Here is a 24,220-nt window from a genome sequence, read left to right on the forward strand (position 1 = left end):
ACGAATCGGGTTAAAAGGTGGCAGCATTATACAACGTGTCGTTATTCTTCACAAAAGTAAAGACAGTCCACCATTAATGAGCACACAGAAAAAGAGTGTCCGCTTACGAATTGGGCCAAAAGATGACATACGATGTGTCTTTATTGGAGTTGTCTATATTGCGATTTTTTGGAGATTCCGGTGACGGAATCCGACGGAAGAAATTGAGGTTAAATCTTGATTTGTTGCAGTTAAAATGGTTTTTTAACTGCATATTTGGATTCAACACCCTGAAAACCCCTGGGACGCTTTGATTGTGCAGAAACTAGCTATCAAACCTGGGACGCTTTGATTGTGCAGAAACTAGCTATCAAACTTGTGATTCCAATAAGTTGCTGCCACCCACTGGAAAGGCTTCCAAAAAGTCGCATTATAGACAACTGCGTCTTTATTCTTCACAAAAGCCATTAATGAGCATTTTTATTATTAGTATTGGATAACGTTTAGAATGGTCGAAATCCATTTTAAAAATATATATGGATTTTTTGAGGTTCATTCTACAGCGCAGTATGATGTCTGTTACGAATCGGGTTAAGGTGGCAGCATTAGCATTGTAGGACGTGTCGCTATTCTTTACAAAAGTAAAGACAGTCCATTATTGATGAGCATATTTTGAATTGTTAATCAGAGAATTAATCTATAACATTTTTTATTTATCAATTTATTAAAAAAAAAACTTTAAGAGTTTATTATTAGTATTGGATAACTTTTAGAATGGTCGACATCCATTTTAAAAACATATATGGAGTTATTATTATTATTCAAAATAAATAAATATATTAGAGGTTCATTCTACAGCGTAGTATGATGTGTAACTTCGTCAGTCCTCAAAGTTGAAATTTGTTCATGTCAACCAAAATAAAAAATCTTAAAAATCTAAAAAGAAAAAAAATTAAATAACTATATAAAATGTTTAAATAATATTGACTCATAAAAAAAATTGCACTTGAATCTCTCTTGGCTTATGTTAGATCCATATTTAAGATAGATTTATGTTGAAAAGATTTTATTCTTTTCCTCTTTTCATCAATTTAGTTTTTAATTTCACTTATGAGGATTGTGGACAATTTTTATTTCCCACATGTTGCTAATTTTACATGTTAAAATTGTGTTAAGATATATATATATATATATATATATATATAAACAAACAAATACATCATGATTTGTCTTTATCATTATTTGTCTTTTTTCTTCTATTTGTAAAGTATAAATAAACAAATACATTTATGTAAGTATAATATATATATATATATATATATATATATATATATATATATATATATATATTTAGTATATAATTTTTATAAAATTTGTAAGAGACCGGTGTAATAAATTTATTGTTAATTATATTTATAGGCATGTTTATTTTGGAAATGAGCTTCCAAAATTTTAATTTAATAATTAGTTATTATGTGAAGGGATACTCTCCAACCAAATATAAAAGAAATGTTGTAATGTTAGGTAAACATTAAAAAAATAAAAAATAAATTAAATTAAAAAATAATAATTATTAACGCGGACTTTGATAATTAAAATAAAATTGGAGAAGGAAAATTATTTAAAGTAAAATTTAAATTTAAAAATTATAACAAAGCAATGCTTATAAATATTGTTACAATAGTTGAGGTAAACTTCAGGTCATAGAGTCAATTTACCATTGGTGGTTTTTGGTTCTAGGTTTAAACTGTGATTTTTGGTTCTATGTTTGTCAATAATATTCTTATCTCATATGAATGAAAACTCATTTGTAATTTGCCTTTGGGTCATGAATGATCATTGAAATAAAATGGTTTCAGTGATAAGAAATAATATATAGGCTAGTTTAATATTGCTTTTGGACTATAAATGGTCACTAAAATAAAATGGTTTTAGTGACAAGAAGAAATATATAGGTTGGTTTATATATATATATATATATATGAAACTAACTTAGCTCCATTTTAACTCTGGGTCTATCAAGTGCCAAGAAAATGCCAAAAGGGATCAAATCTCTTGAGGTGCAACCGTTTTTTCAACTTTTGCACTCAAAAAAGAGGTTTGCACATTGAGAGATTTGATTCTCTCATCACTTTATAAAACCAGAGTTACGATGGATGTAGGCTAGTTATTAGATTGATTGGTAGAGATTTAACCTCCATAAAATATTATAGAATATTGTTAATAACATACACAAATCAAAGGCTGCTGTTTATTTTCAAAGTAGTTATGTCTTTTTTCCCTTTTATTTAAATTCTGTAATTAAAAAATATGTGATATGAACAAGTGAATTATGGTTTCTGAGGCATGTTATATTGAAAAGTCATGATAATGTAACAAAGTCTATTTACATGGCTATTAAGAATGTATATAAGTTTTAACTTATATTAATTCATTTTATTATTTTTTTTGTAAGCTTAGTAGGATTCTCCGATTTTCGAGTTTACAAGTCCATTATTCACCCCACTACGGGCACAGATTCAAACCCAAGATCTTCGGTGAGACTTCATTCCACTCGCACAATTCATTTTATTATTATTAATAATTATTATTTTAAATAAAATTGTAATTTAGTTAATTTTTTTATTGTTTTTATTTTAGCTATTTGAAATGTATAATGAAGTAAGTGTTTAGATCCTTCTTATGGATACCGATCACTTAATTTATGTGGCTGGGTATTATAGAGATGTATTCAAAATAAAATAAAATAAAATTTAAAATAAACAATAAAAATACAAACATAAAATTCCCCAATTCATTGTTTTTTTCCGTGGTTAACCTATGATTTTCCAAGAGGGACAAAATCTCTTTCCACTGTAAAAGAGATTTACACCTCAAGAGAAAAATTTTATCCTCTCAAGACTTGGTAGATCCTAAATTAAAATAAATCTAAATATTATATTGTGTTGTAAACCCTCTTTATCCTTACAAAATTACTTCCCTGCTTAACTCCTCTCCTTAAAGTTTAAACCAATAACCTGATAAGAATCAACCCAAGTAAGACTATAAAATTATATATATAGCAGCTCCGCTCACAAAGCCATCATCATTGTGGAAGGAGTGCATGTTCACAAGGCCCCAGAGGAGGCAACATGTCTACAGCTAGAGAGGGACGGGGGTCAATTGTTCAGAAAGGGAGCTCTCCATCTCCGGAAGATGCAATTCTGTTTGTGGGGATGTGCCTGGTTCTGGGAATGGCCTCAAGACATTGCGTTCGTGGTACTAGAGTCCCTTACACAGTTGTTTTGCTGCTATGGGGGATTGTTCTTGGAGCTTTAGGTGCATCACATTCTTCCTTACTCCCCTATGAAAATTTAGATTTATATTTTCCTGTTTTTTCTCGCATTCTGGCATTAAGAATGTGAGCATGACTTTCTCTTTTGCTGGGTGGAATTCAAAGTGGTTTAATTTCAGAACTGTTTTCAGCTTCCCAGGATAATAAAAAATGATGTTTGTTATGCTTCTCCGCAGAGTATGGGACGCATAGCGGACTGGGAAGATTGGGTGCCAGTATTCGTGCCTGTGAGTCAGAATCTTTGTTTCTTAGAACAACAATTTAGCTTTGGTTTGTGTTTCTGTAATCATTTTATGTTCTTCACAAAGTTGTTTTGAATTTTAAATAATGTTACAGGGGTTCATATAAATCCAAATTTGATCTTATTCACTTTCTTACCTCCTCTCCTGTTTGAGAGCTCCTTTTCCATGGACATACACCAGTTCAAGGTACGGCTCGCTTCTTATCATCGCAGCTTTTCTCAGTTCAATGTTAAAATAGAACCTGGGATTCGGAAACATCTGATGTAAATCAAAGTATCATGGTGAATTCTGTTTCAATCTCAGAAGAATTTCAATGGCATTTTTTTTTCCTTTCTGGCTTTGTTTTAGCATATAGGGCAAAATCATTTTTTTAAAGGTTCAGTGTTATTTATTTTTTAGAGGAGAGGCTCATCCTACAGCTTAGTATGATGTGTAACAGTGTCTGTTTATTATTGTCAAAGTTGAAATTTTGTTAAGAGGACTAAAATATAAAAATTAAAACATTTAAATAACTATACAAAACTGAGGAAATTGGATCCTTCTAGGCTCATATTAGATCAGTATTTAAGATGGATCTATGCTGATTGTACATTAAACAAAAATATTTTTTTATTTTTATTTTTATTTTTAAATGGTTAAAAAAATTAAATATAGATTAATAGTTTTTTAATTATAATTTATGTGGTAGTTTAATTGGCAACTAACTTATTATCAAATATCATGTAAAGCATGATATTCAAAGTTTAAATTCCCTGTAGATAAAACTAAGATAAAAAATAACTTTTTAATTATTAAATAAAATTATTAAAATTATTTCAGTGAATTAAAAAAAAGATAAAAAATAAAACTTGTTTCCTCAATACTTTGAGATTTTGAGATTATTATAAGATAAAATAGAACCTGGGATTCAGAAACATCTGATGTAAATCAAAGTATCATGGTGAATTCTGTTTCAATCTCAAAAGAATTTCAATGGCATTTTTTTTTTCCTTTTTGGCTTTGTTTTAGTATATAGGGCAAAATCACTCTTTTAAAGGTTCAGTGTTACTTATTTTTTAGGGGAGAGGCTCATCCTACATCGTAGTATAATGTGTAACAGTTTCTGTCTATTATTATCAAAGTTGAAATTTTGTTAAGGGGACTAAAATATAAAAATTAAAACATTTAAATAACTATACAAAACAAACATTTAAATAATGTCTACTCATAAAAAATTGGATCCTTCTAGGCTCATATTAGATCTGTATTTAAGATGGATCTATGCTGATTGTAAATAAAATAAAAAAAATATAAATTTTTTTTAATTTTTAAATGGTTAAAAAAATTAAATATAGATTAATAATTTTTTAATTATAATTTATGTGGTAGTTTAATTAGCAACCAGCTTATTATGAAATATTATGTAAAGCATGATATTCAAAGTTTAAATTCCCTATCATCACAGAGGGACACACGGAGGAAACGTTGGAAAAGGAACGCCATATTCACAACCTATTAAACGAAAGAGAAAAACAGGAAGAAATCTATTGGAGGCAAAAGTCAAGAGTTCGATGGCTAAAGGAAGGGGAGCGTAATACCAAATTCTTTCATAGAACCACAGTGCAACGGAGAATGACCAATAACATCCCCTTCATTCAAAACCGCGCAGGAGACAAGATAGAAACGCATGAAGGGATTGAAAAGGCGCTCCTCAATCACTTCCAAGAAGTTCATCAAGAGCAAGGTGAAGATAGGCAACAAGCCATCAATAAAATCACCAGCAATATTCCAAAAATTATCACAGAGGAACAGAATGAACTATTAATGCGCCCCATCAACTTAGAGGAGGTGGATGATGCCATGAAACAGCTCAAAGAGGGCAAGGCTCCCGGTCCAGATGGCTTCACAACGACCTTCTTCCATGCCTTCTGGGATATGCTAAAAGAGGAAGTCTGGCAACTAGTAGAAGAATCCAGAGCAACACGATGGCTTCTCCCATCTCTCAATGCCACCTTCATAGCACTGATTCCCAAGGAGGCAGATTCCATTACTCCTGACAAATTCCGCCCCATTGCACTTTGCAATGTCATTTACAAGGTTATTTCAAAGGTCATAGCAAATCGGCTCAAACCGCTTCTGCCAGCTCTTATATCCAAGGAGCAATCAGGCTATGTAGAGGGGAGACACATAATGGACGGCATCTTGCTCTCGCACGAAATTATCCACTCTCTCAAAAACTCCAAGCAAGCAGGTATGCTCCTTAAGCTAGATCTCTCGAAAGCATTTGACAAACTAAGCTGGCACTATATTCATCACATGCTAAAAGCCTTTGGTTTTTGTCCTGCATGGATCCGATGGATACTGAACATGATTAACTCCACTCATTTCTCCATTCTGATCAATGGCTTTCCTTCCCGCTCGTTCAATCCCTCCCGGGGTATCCGGCAAGGAGACCCCCTTTCTCCCTTTCTCTTCGTCCTTATGGCCGAGGGGCTTGGAAGGCACATCAAGCAAGCTCTTAACCTGAGGAAAATTAAAGGCATCTCGGTCCACAATTCCCCTGCCCTGTCCCATCAGCAATTCGTCGATGACACTATGCTGTTTGGTTACCCCTCGGCTCAAGAAGCTCGAAGACTCAAAGGTCTCCTCCAGGACTTCTCTCTAGCGTCTGGCATGTCTATCAATTGCTCCAAATCGCAAATCTTTTTTTTCCACACCCCCCCGTCTGTCAAATCTGCTGTCTCCCGCATTTTAGGCTTCTCCTCTGCCTCCCTTCCCTCCAAGTATTTAGGAGCCCCCCTCACTGCTTCTGCTATCAAGAACCCCGCTTGGCGCTCCCTTCTGGACAAAATTGAATGTCGCCTCAATCTCTGGACACACAGGACGCTCAATCTCGCCAGTCGTATGGTGCTCATCAAATCTATTCTGCAGGCCATGCCCCTTTACTTGTTCTCTTCTTTGGCTGCACCAAAATGGGTTTTAAAAAGTCTCAGAAACATGCAGAGAAATTTCTTATGGAGCAGCACAGCCACCAATCGAAAATGGGCCTTGGTCAGTTGGACAAAAGTCTGCATGCCCAGGGACAAAGGAGGAATTGGGCTAAGAGACCCTGAACATAGCAATGCCATCATGAATGCAAAAATCTGGTGGCAGTGGCTCACCAACCCTGAAAAACTTTGGGGGACGATTTGGACAGCAAAATATGCAGATAATAGACCCCAAGAGGAACTCATAAGATTCACTCCCACTGAAAAAGGATCCTTGATATGGAATGCTGCAAAGCAACACCATCACATTATACAGCAGCATAGCTTCTGGGAAATTAGAAATGGTTGCAGCGCAAGATTTTGGACGGATGCCTGGAATCAAATGCCAAAACTCACAAACATTCTTCACCCCACTCTGACGCAGACGAGGCAGGAACAATTTCAGGATAAGGTTCAATCTTACTGGCAACCAGAACTTGAAGAAGGTTACAGGAAATGGAAAATCAGCAGCCAAATCATTAACAGCGAAGAAGATAGAATAGGTCAGGACCTAGACAAGGAACTAAGGAAAAGAAGAATAAGACAGAACAATGGCGAGGACATTCTCCGATGGGGATACCTACCCAAAGGATCTTACACTACTGCTGAAGCCTATAGAACTCTCTGCAACTTCGCCGCTAATCCTGACCCTATATGGGAAAAAATATGGGATCTTGGTCCTTGGCCAAAAATCTCCTATTTCCTCTGGCTGATAGGGCACAAAAAGATACTCACTTGGGAAAATCTCAGAAAGCGAAACTTCCATGGCCCCTCGATCTGCCACAATTGTCTTAAGGATGAAGAAACCCTCCAGCATCTTCTTAATACTTGTCCTTTTGCTAAGCTTCTCTGGAACAAAGTCAGCTTCAGATGTCAACGGCAATGCATAATGGGGGAGGACATTACTAACTCCTTAAGGTTATGGCACAAGCAACCTTATCAAAGCTCTCTTCTCAATCATCTATGGCGTATCATCCCAGGGATAGTTCTTTGGAACATATGGAAGGAACGAAATCAACGTATCTTCAAGAACAAAAAATCAGCGCCGGAAATAATATGGGGCAAAATTCAAAGAAACATTCAAGAAACCATGTCCCTCCGAAGCTGGACCAAAGAAGACAGTCCAACTGAGGACAGGGAGCAGAACATACTGAGAAATTGGCGGCTGCAGATACCTCAAGATCCCCAAAATAGCAACCACCACCACAGCAGCAGCCTTAAAAAAGACTGTCATTGGATTGCTCCTCCTGAAAACTCGTACAAGCTGAATTTCGATGGAGCTTCCAAAGGTAACCCCGGGGCTGCTGGGTTTGGAGGCATCATTAGAAATCATGAGGGCTCCCCTCTTCAAATTTTCCTAGGAAGTATAGGTTGGGATACCAACAACTCTGCAGAACTGGAGGGGCTCTGGCAGGGCCTTCAAATTGCCTGGAGCCTTAATCTCATACCCCTAATAGTTGAAGGGGACTCCCAAATTCTCATCAACATGGTAACTCGTATTCATAATGGCTCACAAGCCAGGAAAATTGCTCCCAGCTGGAGACTTGAGGCAAGATTAAGTGATATTGCGCACAGGCTTGATAACGCAAGGGCTATCTCCTTCAAACACACTCGACGAGAAGGAAACAAAGTTGCAGACCTCCTAGCCAACATAGGAGTTGAGACCAGCACCCCTCTAATCTCAGGTAACATAAACATTATTTCCAACAGGCAGCAGCTCCACAAGTGTGAAAGCTTAATTCAAGAGGACGCTGCTGGCCCGGATGCGGGTGACACCAGGCATGAAGTGTTAAAGCCACTTGGCACGGTCGATAGGACACGCGACGGACAGAGAGCATTAAGGCTCCTCGCCGCCACCTCCCATCAACCTGCAAGGCAGCATTCGAGCCTTAATGAAGGCGCAGGGTTCACAGCGAAGGCGGATGGCCGCATTCAATGCGGGGACATTCCGACGGAATGCAGAGGTCGTTAAATTTGCAGAGTTGGCCGGGGATGAAACCCACAGTGATGGTGCTCCTGCTCTGTGTCCTGAAAATTCTGGAGTTTTGGTGGAATTGGGGGAGACTGGTCGACTCCTGGTCCTCCCTGGTTCATGCCTACAGTCTTTTGTTTGCCATAGTGAGACGAATTGGGAGGAAGCTTGGTTGGAGGAAGTGGAGCTTGGGAAAATGGTGCGTGATAGAATGCCATGCCGTCGGGGCAGAGGCTCAGGGAGAGCCAGATCCGCTCGCGGGCCTGCAACTAACCAACACCACCATTGTTGTTGCATTTACTGCCACCGACGAGAAGGAGCACCTCAGGTGCAGGCAAGGCAAGTCACGGAGGTCGGAGGGTCCAACAATGGAGAGCAAACTCTACCAGCATTCGGCTCTGTCATCTTCTCGCTGTGCAATCCCAGAGAAAATCTGGGCATCAATGCGCACATTTCAGTCTTGTTTACCAGAATTCCGGAGGACCTGGAAGAAGGCTTGCCTCAACCTTCTGCAATGGAGCACCCCGCGGTCAATGAAGAGCGACTCCACTCGGAAAATCTGCCTCAGGCTCTGGAGGCAGAGTGCAGGCTCGTGGACAAAGGCAAAAGGCCAGTGGGGGAGGCCTCTAGCTCGAGGGAGGCAGAATTGCAGAAGAACGAACCTGTACTGCCGGCTTTCTTGGACGGTCTGCCGGAAGGACAAGGCTGGGCGTGGATACGGGAAGCTAACCCAGGGGAGTGCGAGCCCGAGGATGACGAGACAGAGGGCTAAGCCCAGATGGCTCTCATGCATGAAGACTGGACGCGTGTTGGGCTCGTGGTTGGTTCTCTCTCCTGCTGTCTTTAGTGATTCTAGTATGTTTTTTCTGTTCAATGTCGGTCATTCTCGGTCATATAAATCGTCTGCTGTTTCTGTGTCACTCTTCCGTCATGGAATTGAGTTTTGTCTGGCCTGGGCTATATCCACAAGCTCTGGTCAATCTCTGCCCCTGCGAGGGCTTTACAGAGATGGTTTTTTGTCTTTCTGCTGAAGGTTTTGGGATCAATTCAGGTATCTTCAGAGGGGTTTCTCAGAAATGTAATGGGTTGGGGGACTTTGCTACAGCTGCCATTAGGCAGCATGATACACTGCATGTAATTTTCCGTTGTACATATTAATACATAGTAGATAATGTTGCTTAGAAAAAAAAAAAAAAGTTTAAATTCCCTGTAGATAAAACTAACATAAAAAAGAACTTTTTAATTATTAAATAAAATTATTAAAAAAATTTCAGTGAATTAAAAAAAGATAAAAAAATAAAACTTGTTTCCTCAATACTTTGAGATTTTGAGATTATTATAAGATAAAATAGAACCTGGGATTCAGAAACCTCTGATGTAAATCAAAGTATCATGGTGAATTCTGTTTCAATTTTAGAAGAATTTCAATGGCATTTTTTTTCCTTTCTGGCTTTGTTTTAGTATATAGGGCAAAATCATAGAGCTTAGTATGATATGTAACAGTGTCTGTCTATTATTATCAAAGTTGAAATTTTGTTAAGTGAACTAAAATATAAAAATTAAGACATTTAAATAACTATACAAAACATTTAAACAATGTCTGCTCATAAAGAAATTGACCCTGAGGAAATTGGATCTTTCTAGGCTCATATTAGATCCGTATTGAAGATGGATCTATGCTGATTGTACATAAAAATAAATATAAATTTTTTATTTTTAAAAGGTTAAAAATAATTAAATATAGATTAATAATTTTTTAATTATAATTTATGTGGTAGTTTAATTGGCAACTAGCTTATTATGAAATATTATGTAAAACATGATATTCGAAGTTTAAATTCCTTATGGATAAAACTAACATAATTTTTTTTTTTAATTATTAAATAAAATTTCCTCAATACTTGAGATTTTGAGATTATTATAAGATATTCAAAAACTTAAAGCGAAACTATGCATAATTATTTAATATAATCTAAAATGAAATCATAAAATATATTGAATAAATTTTATGAATAATAATGATAGATTAAATTAAAATATATTTAATATAATTAGGAAAAAAACATATATTTTCTAATTTGAAATATTTAAATGTTTGCATTTTACTTTATTTTCATTTTCCTTCGTGTTTAATGAATAAATTTTAAAATACATTTAAAGATTTTTTTATTTTTTTTTCAAATGGTTAAGTGAAATAAAAAAAAAATAAAATAAGTAAATTATATCAATGAATAAATGGAAAAATATATAAAGAGAATGAATAATTTGTTTCCTCAAAAAAATATTTTTATGACAATATTTAATACTAAAAAATAAAAGTTAGATATTAAAAAAATATTTATTTATTATTATTTTGAAAAAGTAAATGGGGTAGCAAGTTAAGTGGGCTTGATTGCGGGGAAAACTCTACACTTAAGAGCGATTGAGCCATAGGCTATCTACGATGGGTGACATCCCAGGAAGTCCTGGTTTTCCCTGTTACCGGATGCTCCTGGTTTTCCTGGTTACTTAGTTACGACTACTTCCCATGGAAATGATCATAGATCAATTACTTACTTAATGCAGTTGAATCCCAAAAAATGATATCTAAAATATATTATATTAACTTATTCTTATTTACAAACATCATAAAATGAAATTTGTTGTGCATTACTAAAAAGAGATAAATATTTTGTCCTATTTTAAATTCATTACAAATGTACTCATGGTATCATTTTCATTTTTGAAATTATTTCATTATTTTCTTTAAAATTTGAAGTTTTTGCTTCTTTATGAATTGAAGTTATTTTAAGTATATTTGTTTTATCATTATTTTTTCTTATTTTAAATTCATAACAAATGTATTGATGGTATCATTTTCATTTTTAAAATTGTTTCATTATTTTTTTTTAAATTTGAAATTTTTGTTTTTGTTTTTGTTTTTTTTTTGTCAATTGAGGTTATTTTAAGAGTATTTATTCTATCCATTATTATAAAATGTAATTTTTCAAAACTATATAAATGTTATTATTAAAACAAAAATAAAATTACTTGATCTATGTACATTCTAAATCACCTTTGTCAATTGTTTAAAAATAAAATTGTGATAATTTTACTACGTTTTTTCATATATACAATTTATTCATTATGAAAGAAAATTACATAATATGTGAAATATATAAAATATGTATTCTTATTACAAACTACCATGTGTTATTATCAATAATGTCACACTAAGCACTATGGGTAGGATATCACTATAATAATCCATCTTTTAGAAAATACATAACTTTTAGGATTACTTTATTTTAAAATGAAATGCTTGATTTTTACCGACACCAAGATTCTCTAAAATTGTGCATACTAGTAGGATTTGACATGTTCCTTCCCATGCTAAAATATATTCACTTTTATTGAAGAGTTTTCCACTTTTCCACTGTAGTTTGTTTTTTTACCATTCCAATATAATATTATTGAACCCATGTTCATTAAATACCCTAAATTCAATATTTTATATCTAATATCACATGCAAAATATGAATCTAAAATATCATAAAGTGTAAAGTTATCATTTTTTTTTTAATAGATAAGATCATAATCCTTTTTTTTTTTATTGTCTCAAGGACCCTTTTTTGTTGTATTCAAGTGACTTTCCTTAGGTTCTCGAATAAATTTGGAAAAGATTTTGATTACAATGGAAAATGAGGGTTCTAATTCATTGTATGTAGCTTGCCATGTTAACCAATATGATTATTTGTATGGAAAATGAGTGTTACATTCCATTGTAGGTAGGTTGCATTGTTCACCAATCCTTTATTCAAATTCTGAAAATTTTAAGTTTTACTCCATAGGTGTAAGAGAGAGTTTACAATTCTTCACGCCAAACTGTTTAAATAATTATGTTGTATATTTGGTTTGGCTAAGGAAGATTTGCAAAGGTTGTTGAGTAACTTCTACTCCAAGATAATATTGAAGTAGCCCCAAGTTCATCATCTTGAACCTTTTTTGAAGTTCATTTTTGCGAGTTTGATGTGGAATTTATGATTCCCTATAATGGTTAGATCATCAACATAGAGAACAATGATAACTAATTCCTGGTCGTGCATCTAAAAATATAAAGTGTCATCATCCTCACTATGATAAAAATCAACATGCCTAAGCTATTAATCCATTTTGGCATATCATATTTTAAGTGGATATCTTAAGTTGTATAAATATTTTATTAATTTACAAACTTTGTATTCTTTTTGTTCAACTTCAAATCTTAGGAAGTGATTCATATGGAATTATTTTAGATTACCATTAAGAAAAACACTTTGGAAATCTATTTAATAAAGTATGCAACCATGCCATGCAATGAAATTAATCACCATTTTGATTGTGTTCCATTTTTCTATTGGTGTGTTACCCATGTATATATAAGGGTAACCCTAGGAGAAAGTTTTTCTCCTCATATGCAAATTTCTAGCCAACAACCTCATATCATCCTTATATAGCTAGCCTCTCAGATGGTTTTTTCCCTCTTATTGGTCAATTCATCGACTTATTCAACATGCTCACTTGATGAAGGTAGGTCAAAAAACGTGAGTTACATTACATCTAATTTTATAAGAAGTGATTACATTTGATGTTTTGGGGCATCTAAGTAAGGATTATAGGTTGGAATCAGATAATTGATCATAATGTTTGGAAGTTATACTTGTTAACTTATTTTACCTTGGTCGTCATCTTTACCTCCTAGTCAAGTCTATTACTTGGGGATTTTATTTCACTGTATAGGTAGGATATACATGAATAGGAGGTGTTGGTTGAAGTAGCATATCCATATCCTTCCTTACTAAACACTTGTTATTTATTCTTAACCTTTTTTCTCTTTTGTTTGGTTGTTGTCAATCACTTGCACTCGTTCCCTTATTGCCTCATTCTCTGAGAACAGGGGCTTGGAAATTTCTTAGAGATTGATGCAACTGCAAAACAAATAATAATAAAAGCATATGTGGAAATATTGAAATGAAAAAAGAAAAGGAAAGGGATGAATAATGATTAAGATCCAAAGATAACTTGAACTATATCCCCCTCCTCATGTGAGCCTATCATCTTAGTACAAGAAGTGATTACATTTGATGTTTTGGGGCATCTAAGTAAGGATTATAGGTTGGAATCAGATAATTGATCATAATGTTTGGAAGTTATACTTGTTAACTTATTTTACCTTGGTCGTCATCTTTACCTCCTAGTCAAGTCTATTACTTGGGGATTTTATTTCACTGTATAGGTAGGATATACATGAATAGGAGGTGTTGGTTGAAGTAGCATATCCATATCCTTCCTTACTAAACACTTGTTATTTATTCTTAACCTTTTTTCTCTTTTGTTTGGTTGTTGTCAATCACTTGCACTCGTTCCCTTATTGCCTCATTCTCTGAGAACAGGGGCTTGGAAATTTCTTAGAGATTGATGCAACTGCAAAACAAATAATAATAAAAGCATATGTGGAAATATTTAAATGAAAAAAGAAAAGGAAAGGGATGAATAATGATTAAGATCCAAAGATAACTTGAACTATATCCCCCTCATGTGAGCCTATCATCTTAGTCCCATGATTATATTGATTATCAAAGTAAAAGGGACTTATGAAAACATCCCAACCTCGATGAGTAATAAATCAACTCATCCTAAAAGAGGTCTTAAATGAGATTCATGAAATCTTGCTAAGCAAGCCAAATGAAACAAAGAAAAACAGAAAAGTAAAACATAAAAAAATAATGTTGAGGAAAGGTTAACTCAAGTAGATGAAAGTGACCCCTCCGCAAAGGTGCTCATGGATGAAGGTATAGCATAATTTATTATAATATTGTAACACCTCTCATGAATTACACATTGAACCATATCACTTATCACCTACACCTATTGATTGAAGGGTCAATCTAGGAATTGTTCCTCCCTTTGGGTATGGAAGGACCTAATAGGGACATTTGATGATCCTTCCCTACCTAAATTTTCAAACTTTGTTTGAGGAATTAAGCCAATGTGAAGATTGAATAAGGAAATTTGTGTGATATACTTACATGGATTTAACATTAAATATGGTCCATGTTTTATGCATCAATGGCTCTTGTGTCCATGCTAGTTTATTTTACTTGATTCCTGGAGCTCATGCTTGATGATGATCCATACAGGGTCATGGTCCTTTGGAGGATGTTTAGGATGCTTCTTTCATATTTTCTTGATGATGTGATCACCCTTTGGAGGGCCTCCCTTACAATATTGAATGTTTCCCTTTGGAACTAGGGCATTACACATATGCTTGATGGAAGTGGATCCTTGATTACATGGTTCCCTTTCATGATGTTATAACACCTTTTGATGAACGTTGAAATTTCCTTTTATGGCATGGAATATGATAATGATGGCACATCCTTGTGGAGGCATCACTACACCTATCAGATGGATAATGACATACCCTAACTTCAAAACAACACCCATTGGATGGAGAATGTAACTAAGTTCGGTCTTCATAATTTGTACCATTATGTATTTTATGTAAAAGCAAAAGAAAAGAAAAAGACAAATTATTATTCTTCTTCTAGACAAGCATGTTCTTCATGCTTCTAGGTTTTTGAGTCAAAGAGTAAAAAGTCCTATTTGGACCTTGTTTTCGCTTTTTCTAGCACCTATAGCAGTAGTGATTCAGGGGATATGAAAAGCCTCCTAGAGACAACCTCTGGTTTGATTGTAGACCAATGCCTAGGACATCTTAAAGAGATGAGTGCTTTGGAAGATTATCAATGGGGCTTTCTATTACACTCCAATTGTCACGTAGTTTGAAAAGATAATAAAGGGGGCTTGGTTCAATATGACTTCATTAAGGTAAAATCAAGCAATACATGGATCGAAATGCTCAGGAGGTGAAACAGGTCAATCTCAAAGAGAAATGTCTGGTTCTAGTTGCTGACACACAATAATAGGTAGCGTAATATTAGAGTTGTAGTAAAATGAAGAGGAGGAGAGAAAGGAGGGAATCAGATGCATAGGGTTGGCAATAATACAGAATCCTAATCAACAATATTTCAGCAGAAGTATGGAAGACTGAAGAGGTGGAATGGTAGAAACAATGGCGTGTTATTCAAGGTCCCAAGATCTATACATCATGAATACATTTGTTACTAATTAGCATATGTAAATTTGCTCATACAGGTACTATAGGCTATCGAATAACACAAGTAAATCTGTAATTACCATAGGTACTGTTACTACTTAGCAACAAAATATACAACCATGAACAAGAGTGAAACTGGCAACTTCATTACACTATTTTAGGGGGAGAAAAACATACATGAAGTGATAAACAAAGGGGAAGCATACTGCACATTGCTCTGATTGGAATCACTAAAGAGTTTCATTCATCCTTCAAAATGATTTCAATTCACCAGTCCATTTACATTTAGCAATACATAGCTCAAGTCCCTCATGAATAGGCAAATAGAACCAAAAGTTGAATCACAGAATTTGGACCCCTCGGGTGCAGAATTTCAGAACCTCTATTAAACGTTTCTTTCCCCTATTTATAAGGAGAGGGGGAGTTTTTTGAATCAGTTACAAAATATCTCAGCGAAGGGCCAACTGTTCGATAGACTAGCTGTCTCGACGTGCGATAGCTCTGCTGCCTAAAATGATTACCAAGGATTTGGTTCCTTTCTTGAAAATACACAGAAATTACAAAATAAACAAAAATAAGCAAAAATGAAAGATGACTGAGGAAAATATCCTTTTGTCATTCCTATGAAGGACCTTTATCAGGGCCACATCTCTGCCACAATGTGTCCCTCTAGCTGCTTGGTCGGTTCCTTTTGCTTTCGCCTTAACTACTTGACTTCACCACTCTCTAGAGTTGGTGGCGATCAACTGTGGTGGCTTGTCACAGAGCATAAGCGGAGATTGTCCTAACAATCCTTCATTGTATGACTGAGTGGAGATCCATGCTAATCCATTAAGTCTTCCAGAGTCCCCATACCTCCATTTACTCCATGAAGACGTGCATGCGAAGCAGTCTAATTCATTTATGCTGCCCATGTAATCCTTGGTTTCTTGTCCCAGGGGATCCATAGGATTATCCCATATCGACTTCCAATTGTTCCATGCCTTCTCAATACTGTAGTTGCCAACCCATATGCCTTTAAAGCTTTGTGCTTCCTTATCAGAGCAATTCCATATTGCAAACTTCACAATGGTGCAGTATTCAAATTTTCCAATTACCGACCTTCGATATGACAAGCCTCTTCTCCTTAGCCCTTCCCACATTTCTAACCATAGGACCGAGGCTTGTGACTTGGTGCGTAGCCTTAAGGCCTTTTGTTCCTGCTGGGGGCTATCATTCCTGTTGGGTTGTGTTATATGTTTTCCATGACTAGCCCCCCTAGTTAACTAGATGGGTTAGAGGGGGGGCAGAGCCCCCCATTCGTTGCACTGATTGCACAGTGGGGGGTGTCACAAGGGGTTTGAAGGGTTCGGTTAGCCCCCCTTTATGGGGTCTAGGGCAACGCCCCTGGGAAATTTTTTTTTGGACCCTATATTAGGTGGGTGGACCTACTTATGGTTTTGTGCATGGTTTTTGCACATGTTTTTGGGCGCGATGGTTTTCGGTCCATGGTATTGGATGCTTCATCATGTATATATATGTATTGTAACATTGAAAGGAACATAATGAAAAATCAATTTGGTAGTCCCAGTTTTGGGATCGAGAGGAAAATATTTGTGTATATTTGTTTTATGTTTTATGCTCTTACCTTTGTTTATTTTCTATTTTAGAATTCGCATGCAGATAATTTTTGTACAGGGTTAAAACCTACAATTCCTTTGTAAACTGCTCTCTGATCTTGGTTCTTTAAGTTCCTCTTAACCGTGGACCAACCCTTATATCGGAGCCCCCTTATCAGTGGTTTCCAATCAGGGTTTCAACATAGGAGTTGCAACATTTAGGTTTCGCTAATCGTCGATCACCAATATGCGGGATCGCTGATATGCCAGGACCCGAGAGTTTACCCTAAGGCATTTTCTCCTTGACTTCTGATTTTCAAGGGTGACTTTAATCTGTTATAACTTTTGATTCTGGGGTCCATTTAAGGAATTCTATATACCGCTGGAGAGCTAATTCTGAGCATTATCCATTGGAGGAGGTATGATTTAGCTTTGAGTATTTCTGTGGCTTGGAAGATGGCTGAAAACCTTTCTATTCTTGTGTACTTTGGTCAGCTGAAAACAAATTTTGTGGTGAGTGACAACATTGGTTGCAACTGGGGACAGTGCCTTGTTGGAAAGGCGTTGAGAACCTGCAGACCAGTAGCATTTACTATTGGGCATGTATTCAAAAATTATAATGCACTTATAATCTCGATGAAACCTTATTTGCTAGGAGTCCTTTCCTCATCAAACTGAAATGCAAAAATGTGAATTCTAACAACTGGAAATTGAATGCTCAACCAATGAGCTTATTTATGTACAACTTCTACTGATGTATAGGACATCAATTCACCTAAGTGAGGTTAACCCTCCAATGGTACAAGATCAGCATTTGGGTGTTGGACCTAATGCCTCCATGTTCTTGAAGTTCAAAAATCAAAATAAGCATGCACCATGAAAAATATTCAAACAAAAAACTTGATACATGCTCCAAAAACAACCTTTTCCGTTGACCTAATAATTTCATCATGTAGTCAGCTACCGGGTCATAAAACTGACGAGAGAACATTGCACCTACCACACTTTCTTGAACAGTTTCCAAGAATGAATATTTCCACACAAGGAAGCCATAGACAATGCTCGAATCTTTAGCTTTGGGCTCTTCTTGAAAAAAATGTTGTTGGAAGCCTTCTCCCAACTTGTTTGTAAGTAGATCCCTTTGACAATCCAAAACCATCTCATCCTCTTGCGAATCATATGAAGCATAAATCGGAGGAGGTTCTTGAACTTGTTCACCAGGTGAAGGATGTTAATTGTAAACTGGAGCCTCTTTGTTGACCTCCTAGTCGGTCTCCTCTTCTTGTGCAGTTTCCCATAACTGAGACTATTGTGGTTCTGCATCACTTGACTCTCCATCGGAGTCATACACATCATAAGAAGGAGAATCATAAAATCCAGCTGAATAGGATCTCTAAAGGTTTATTTGCAACAGAGTTTATTCATAGCTTGATGTTGTCTCCTTCTTCTCTTTCTTGATCACTGGGTGATGCTTCTTGATGTCGGTATATGTCTTCTTGGAGAGGAGCCCCACAAACATCTCCAGCAGGATCATTAACCTCGAGAATATTTTCAACATTAAAATGTGCACAACAATCTTCAAACAAAGCACCCGGTGGATATAATCTTTTGCAGTAATGATTGAATGCTATGTGAAAGCTCTTTAAGGAAGATATGCTACCATGAGTTATTGTTCTATACCAAACTCTAGCATCCTCATCTAAAGAATACATTAATAATTTCAATTGTACATCTCTAAGAACAATACCCTGTTATTCCATGCATTCATGAAAGTCCTTGAGGTGTTGGTCCGACCTTCTATATGTGTTTCCACTGAATCTAGGAAAATAGATATTCCATTCATGAAATGAAGGGACATGATTGGGATAACTAGCAATAGAAGAAAAATCTAGTGGGGAAAATTTGTTGGCAAAGAATGCAGGAATGACAATTTTGAAAATCCCTTTAGGTGAGTGATATCAAGTTCATATGTAGGGGAAGCTTTCTATTTTTAAGCATCAGAGTGAGTATGAGGCCTCTTGAAAGACAAGATGATCAAATAAAGATATAAACAATGGAGTTGCCAGGATGTTTACCATAAGATTGAAATAGTGGAGTCACCAAGGTGAGAGATATTCAACCCACACTTCCCTTTCTCACCTGATAGAGGGAATGTAAATATTTGTCATACCTAGGGATAAATATTCTGAATTGTTCCCCGACAACGGCGCCAGAAAGATGTTGTCACTTTTTCTAGCCCCTGTAGTAGCAGCGCTTCAGGGGATATGAAAATCCTCCTAAAGACAACCTCTGGGTTGATTTTAGACCAGGTCCTAGGACATCTTAAAGAGAGGAGTGCTTTGGAAGATTATCAATTTGGTTTTCTATTGTACTCCAGTTTTCACGTAGTTTGAAAAGATAATAAAGGGGGCTTAGTTAAATAGGCCTTCATTAAGGTAAAATCAAGCCAATACATGGATCCAAATGCTCAGGGGGTAAAATGGGCCAATCTCAAAGAGAAATGTTTGGTTTTGGTGTCCGACACACAACAATAGGCAGCTTAATATTGGAGTTGTAGTAAAATGAAGAGGAGGAGAGAAAGGAAGGAATCTGATGCATAGTGCTGGCAATAATACAAAATCCTAAGAAACAATATTCCAACAGAAGTATGGAAGACTGAAGAGGTGGAATGGCAGAAACAATGGAGTGCTAATTAAGGTCCCAAGATCTATACATCATGAATACATTTGTTACTAATTAGCATATGTAAATATGTGCTCATATAGGTATTGTAGGCTATCAAATAACACAAGTAAATATGTAATTACCATAGGTACTATTACTACTTAGCAACAAAATATACAACCATGAATAAGAGTGAAACCGACAGCTTCATTACACTATTTCAGAGGGATAAAAACATACATGAAGTGATAAACAAAGGGGAAACATACTACACATTTCTCTGATTGGAATCACCAAAGAGTTTCATTCATCCTTCAAAATGATTCCAATTCACTAGTCCATTTACATTTAGAAATACATAGCTCAAGTCCCTCCTAAACAGGAAAATAGAACCAAAAGTGGAATCATAGAATTTGGATCCCTCGGTTGTAGAATTTTGGAACCTCTATTAAGTGTTTCTTCCCCCTATTTATAAGGAGAGGGGGAGTTTTGAATCAATTAAAAACTATCTCAGCTAAGGGCTAGCTGTCCGATAGACTAGTTGTCTCGGCATGTGATAGCTCTGCTACCTAAAATTATTACTAGGAATTGATTCCTTTCTTGAAAATACACAGAAATTACAAAATAAACAGAAATAAGGAAAGCTGAAAGATGACTGAGGAAAATATCCTTTTTTCATTCCTGTGAACGCCCTTAATCAGGGCCACTTCTCTGCCACAATGTTTCCCTCTAGCTACTCGGTCGGTTCCCGTCGCTTTCACCTTCACTGCCTGACTTCACCACTCTCTGGAGTTGGTAGTGATCAACAGTGATGACTTGTCACAGAGCAGAAGTGGATATTATCCTAACAATCCTTCATTGTATGACTGAGTGGAGCTCCATGCTGAGCCATTAAGTTTTCCTGAGTCCCCATACCTCCATTTACTCCAAGAAGATGTACACGCGAAACAATTTATTCCATTTATGCTGCCCATGTAATCCTTGGTTTCTTGTCCCAGGGGCTTCCACAGGATTAGCCCATATCGATTTCCAACTGCTCCATGCCTTCATTCAATACCATAGTTGCCAACCCATATGCCTTTAAATCTTTGTACTTCCTTATCAGAGTGATTCCATATCACAAACTTCACAGTGGTGCAGTATTCAAATTTTTCGATTACCGACCTCCGATATGACAAGCCCCTTCTGCTTAGCCCTTCCCACATTTCTAACCATAGGACCGAGGGTTGTGACCTAGTGCTTAGCCTTAAGGCACTAAGGCCTTTTGTTCCTACTGGGGGCTATCATTTCTTTGTAAAATGCTCTCTGCGCCTAGTTCTTTAAGTTCCTCTTGATCGTGGGCCAACCGTCATATCGGAGCCCCTTTATCATTGGTTTCCAATCAGGGTTTTAACATAGGATTTGCGACATTCAGGTTTCATTGATCACTGATATGTGGGATCGTTGATATGTTGGGACCCAGGATTTTACCCTAAGGAATTTTCTCCTTGACTTATGGTTTTCAAGGGTAACTTCAATCTGCTATAACTTTTCAGTTTGGGGTCCATTTGAGGAGTTCCATATGCTGTTGGAGATCTAGATCCAAGCATTATCCATTAGAGGAGATTTGATTTAGCTTTGAGTGATTCTGTGGCTTAGAATATGGCTGAAAACCTTTCTGTGCTTGTGTACTTTGGTTAGCTAAAAACAAATTTTGTAGTGAGTGACAACAAACCTATTGTAAAGAAAAAGGAAAACAAATTTTTAAACATGTAATTTTGGGGTAGAAACCCCTCTAGGTGCCAAATCGGCCTACCTGTCAAGTCCACCTTTCCCCAATGAACATGTCTATTCACACCCCTTAGAATAGTATAAAAAGAGGGAGGATGGAGCTCATTTGGACACACACACTTGATGAATTATGGTATAAAATGTGTAGAAAGTATAGAGAAGAAGTGAAGGGCTGAAGTCTAAAAGAGGGGATTTCTTTTTGAGCTAGAATTTATGGAAGTTCTTCCTTGGTACAGCTCTTATTGTTGGTATCTTACTAATGGATTTGTTGGAAAGAAGGAAGGCTTGAATTGGCATCTAGAGGTGGAAGTTTTCTATGGTTATGGGTCTTGGATATCTCATTTGATCTAATTCTATAAGAAGAGAATTTTCTGGGTTTTCCCCTTGGGAAGGGGTTTTCCTCTCGCATGGTGCCTATATATTGTGTTATTTAGTTTTATGTGATCTTCATGTTCTTGTATTATGGTAATTGCTTGATGAAAGAAGAAAAGCACAATAGTAATAATGCCAACAAATCTCACAAGTAATTATCATGAAGGAAAATCTATCTTAATCTATAATTATCCCGATTTTTCAACACCCTTTACATCTTGAATGTTTCCCTTTGGCACTAGGGAATTACACATATGCTTGATGTAAGTGGAGCCTTGATGACATGGAAATTTTTCTATTGTTATAACATGGTTAACACCTTTTGATGAATGTTTAAATTTCCCTTTATGACGTGAAACATGATGATGATGGCACATCCCTGTGGAGGCATATTACACCTATTAGATGGATGATACCATACCCTAGCTTGAGGACATCACCTATTAGATGATTGCTACCCTTGATGATGATGTGTGGAGCTACTTTGGTACTTTCATGGGACAATGACTCACCTTTTGGATGATTTGATGTGAATTTTAGAGGAGAACATGCCCCTTTGATGAGAAGATGCACCTTTTCATGATGAGACAAGACTTTTGGGTTGATTTTAGCCCTATTTGGAGATAATGCCACCCTTGGAGGCACTTCCACTCAAATCTGTGGTTAATTAGAGGATATTATTTTATGTTTTAGCATTCATGCGACTATGTTTGGGTCAAGTTAATGACATATCCACCTTGTATCATGAATATGATTTTTTTAGGGAATTTAAGCATAATTTATCCAAAGTGCTTGATTTTCCTAATATAAATACGGGAGAACTTAACTCTTTTGCATCATTGCACAATTAGAGAGATGCACTTCCCTTGGATTACATAAATCTTTTCTATTTTGTTATGAAGCACTAGTTGAGAGACTCACTTAGGGACTTCTTGGTTCTATATTTGATCTTTTTTCAATGATGTTTATGGTGAAGCTTGGATGAATGCGTGGTAAAACACCTTTATTTATTGACCTTGTTGAGTTCTGGCTTATTCACTCATGGATCTATCCTGATGATGAACCACAGAGGATGGTTCAAAACATCGATTCCAAAAATGTGAATGCAATGACTCCAGAAGATGACACCACACAAAATATAAATCGCGGAAGCCTCAAATCAATAATTATTTTATCTTGTTTTTGTGTTTTATTGGATGGATGATGCATGTATTAATCACGTTAACATGATATTTGTTTCATGATTCTTATTAAACCAAACATTTTCCCAAGACTTTGAGGAAGTGGAATGTTAGCTCCTTTCATTACTCTATCTTTGAAAATTTAAGATCCTTGATTCAAACCCTAGGCTAGGTATGTTAACTTTCCCTAGTTCTTTCAAATAATTTTTCTACTATAAAGTTCCCCTAAGATTTTATGTTCCTAGACTCCATTAGCCCTAGGTTAAGAAGGCACTAGTCCTCTCTTGTGAAAGTACTTAAAACCCTAAAACCATTTTTATTATTATTTTGATTTAGGGTAAATTAGGGTTTATTTACAACAAAGTCATACATTTTCAACACTTATTGACTTAGACATTAACGTTCTAGGGTTAGGAATTGTTTGGAATTGATTGAACAAGTAAAATTTACATTTATTGTACAAATTCAACCATTAATTAGGGCTAATGTCTAGATTTTAGGTGTTGTGACATGCCTTTTTAGACATAGAAAATTGCTTTAATTTATTCTCTTATTTACTCATATTGTTAGCCCTCGTTTTACATTTTATTACAATATTTTTTGGGACCAAATTTTCTACTGTCATAAATGATTATATTGCTACAAATTATGATTTAAAGAGTTAGTTTATGACAACCAAATATAATTTATTAGTTCTGTGTGTTTAGGAACCTATTTGAGCCTCTATTGGTTGATATAAGCATTTATATTGATCCATAGGAGAGTTTGAACTCAAGTCTAGTAGTTGCTCTCTAATCCACCCAAAATCCTAATTCTTATTCTTATCCTTAGGTGGGAAAGGAGAACCCTGAAGGGGAACTTAGCTTAATGTAATTGGGTTGTTTGATCCATAAGATCTACTAGAGAGTCTTTTGTTGGTTGGATTGTGCGTATTAGTAAAACAAGGGGAGTTGTTGATAACTTCA

The 24,220-nt window shown here is 35.8% G+C and overlaps 1 protein-coding gene across 1 annotated transcript in view; it reads left to right on the plus strand.

Moving 5' to 3' along the window:
* The first annotated feature begins 3,059 nt into the window (after positions 1-3,059).
* Positions 3,060-24,220, plus strand: part of LOC149234376 (sodium/hydrogen exchanger 8-like) — a 1,053,364-nt gene continuing 1,032,203 nt past the window's right edge. The window contains exons 1-3 of the mRNA XM_089371820.1: positions 3,060-3,297; positions 3,490-3,540; positions 3,650-3,741. Of these exons, the coding sequence (XP_089227946.1) occupies positions 3,111-3,297; positions 3,490-3,540; positions 3,650-3,741 (330 nt within the window). The 5' untranslated portion in view covers positions 3,060-3,110. The remainder of the gene's footprint in view (positions 3,298-3,489; positions 3,541-3,649; positions 3,742-24,220) is intronic.

This window comes from Pinus tabuliformis, chromosome 8 (assembly GCF_031772625.1).
Source record: "Pinus tabuliformis cultivar Carrire ecotype Pingquan chromosome 8, CPIR1, whole genome shotgun sequence".
In the NCBI taxonomy this organism is placed as follows: domain Eukaryota; kingdom Viridiplantae; phylum Streptophyta; class Pinopsida; order Pinales; family Pinaceae; genus Pinus; species Pinus tabuliformis.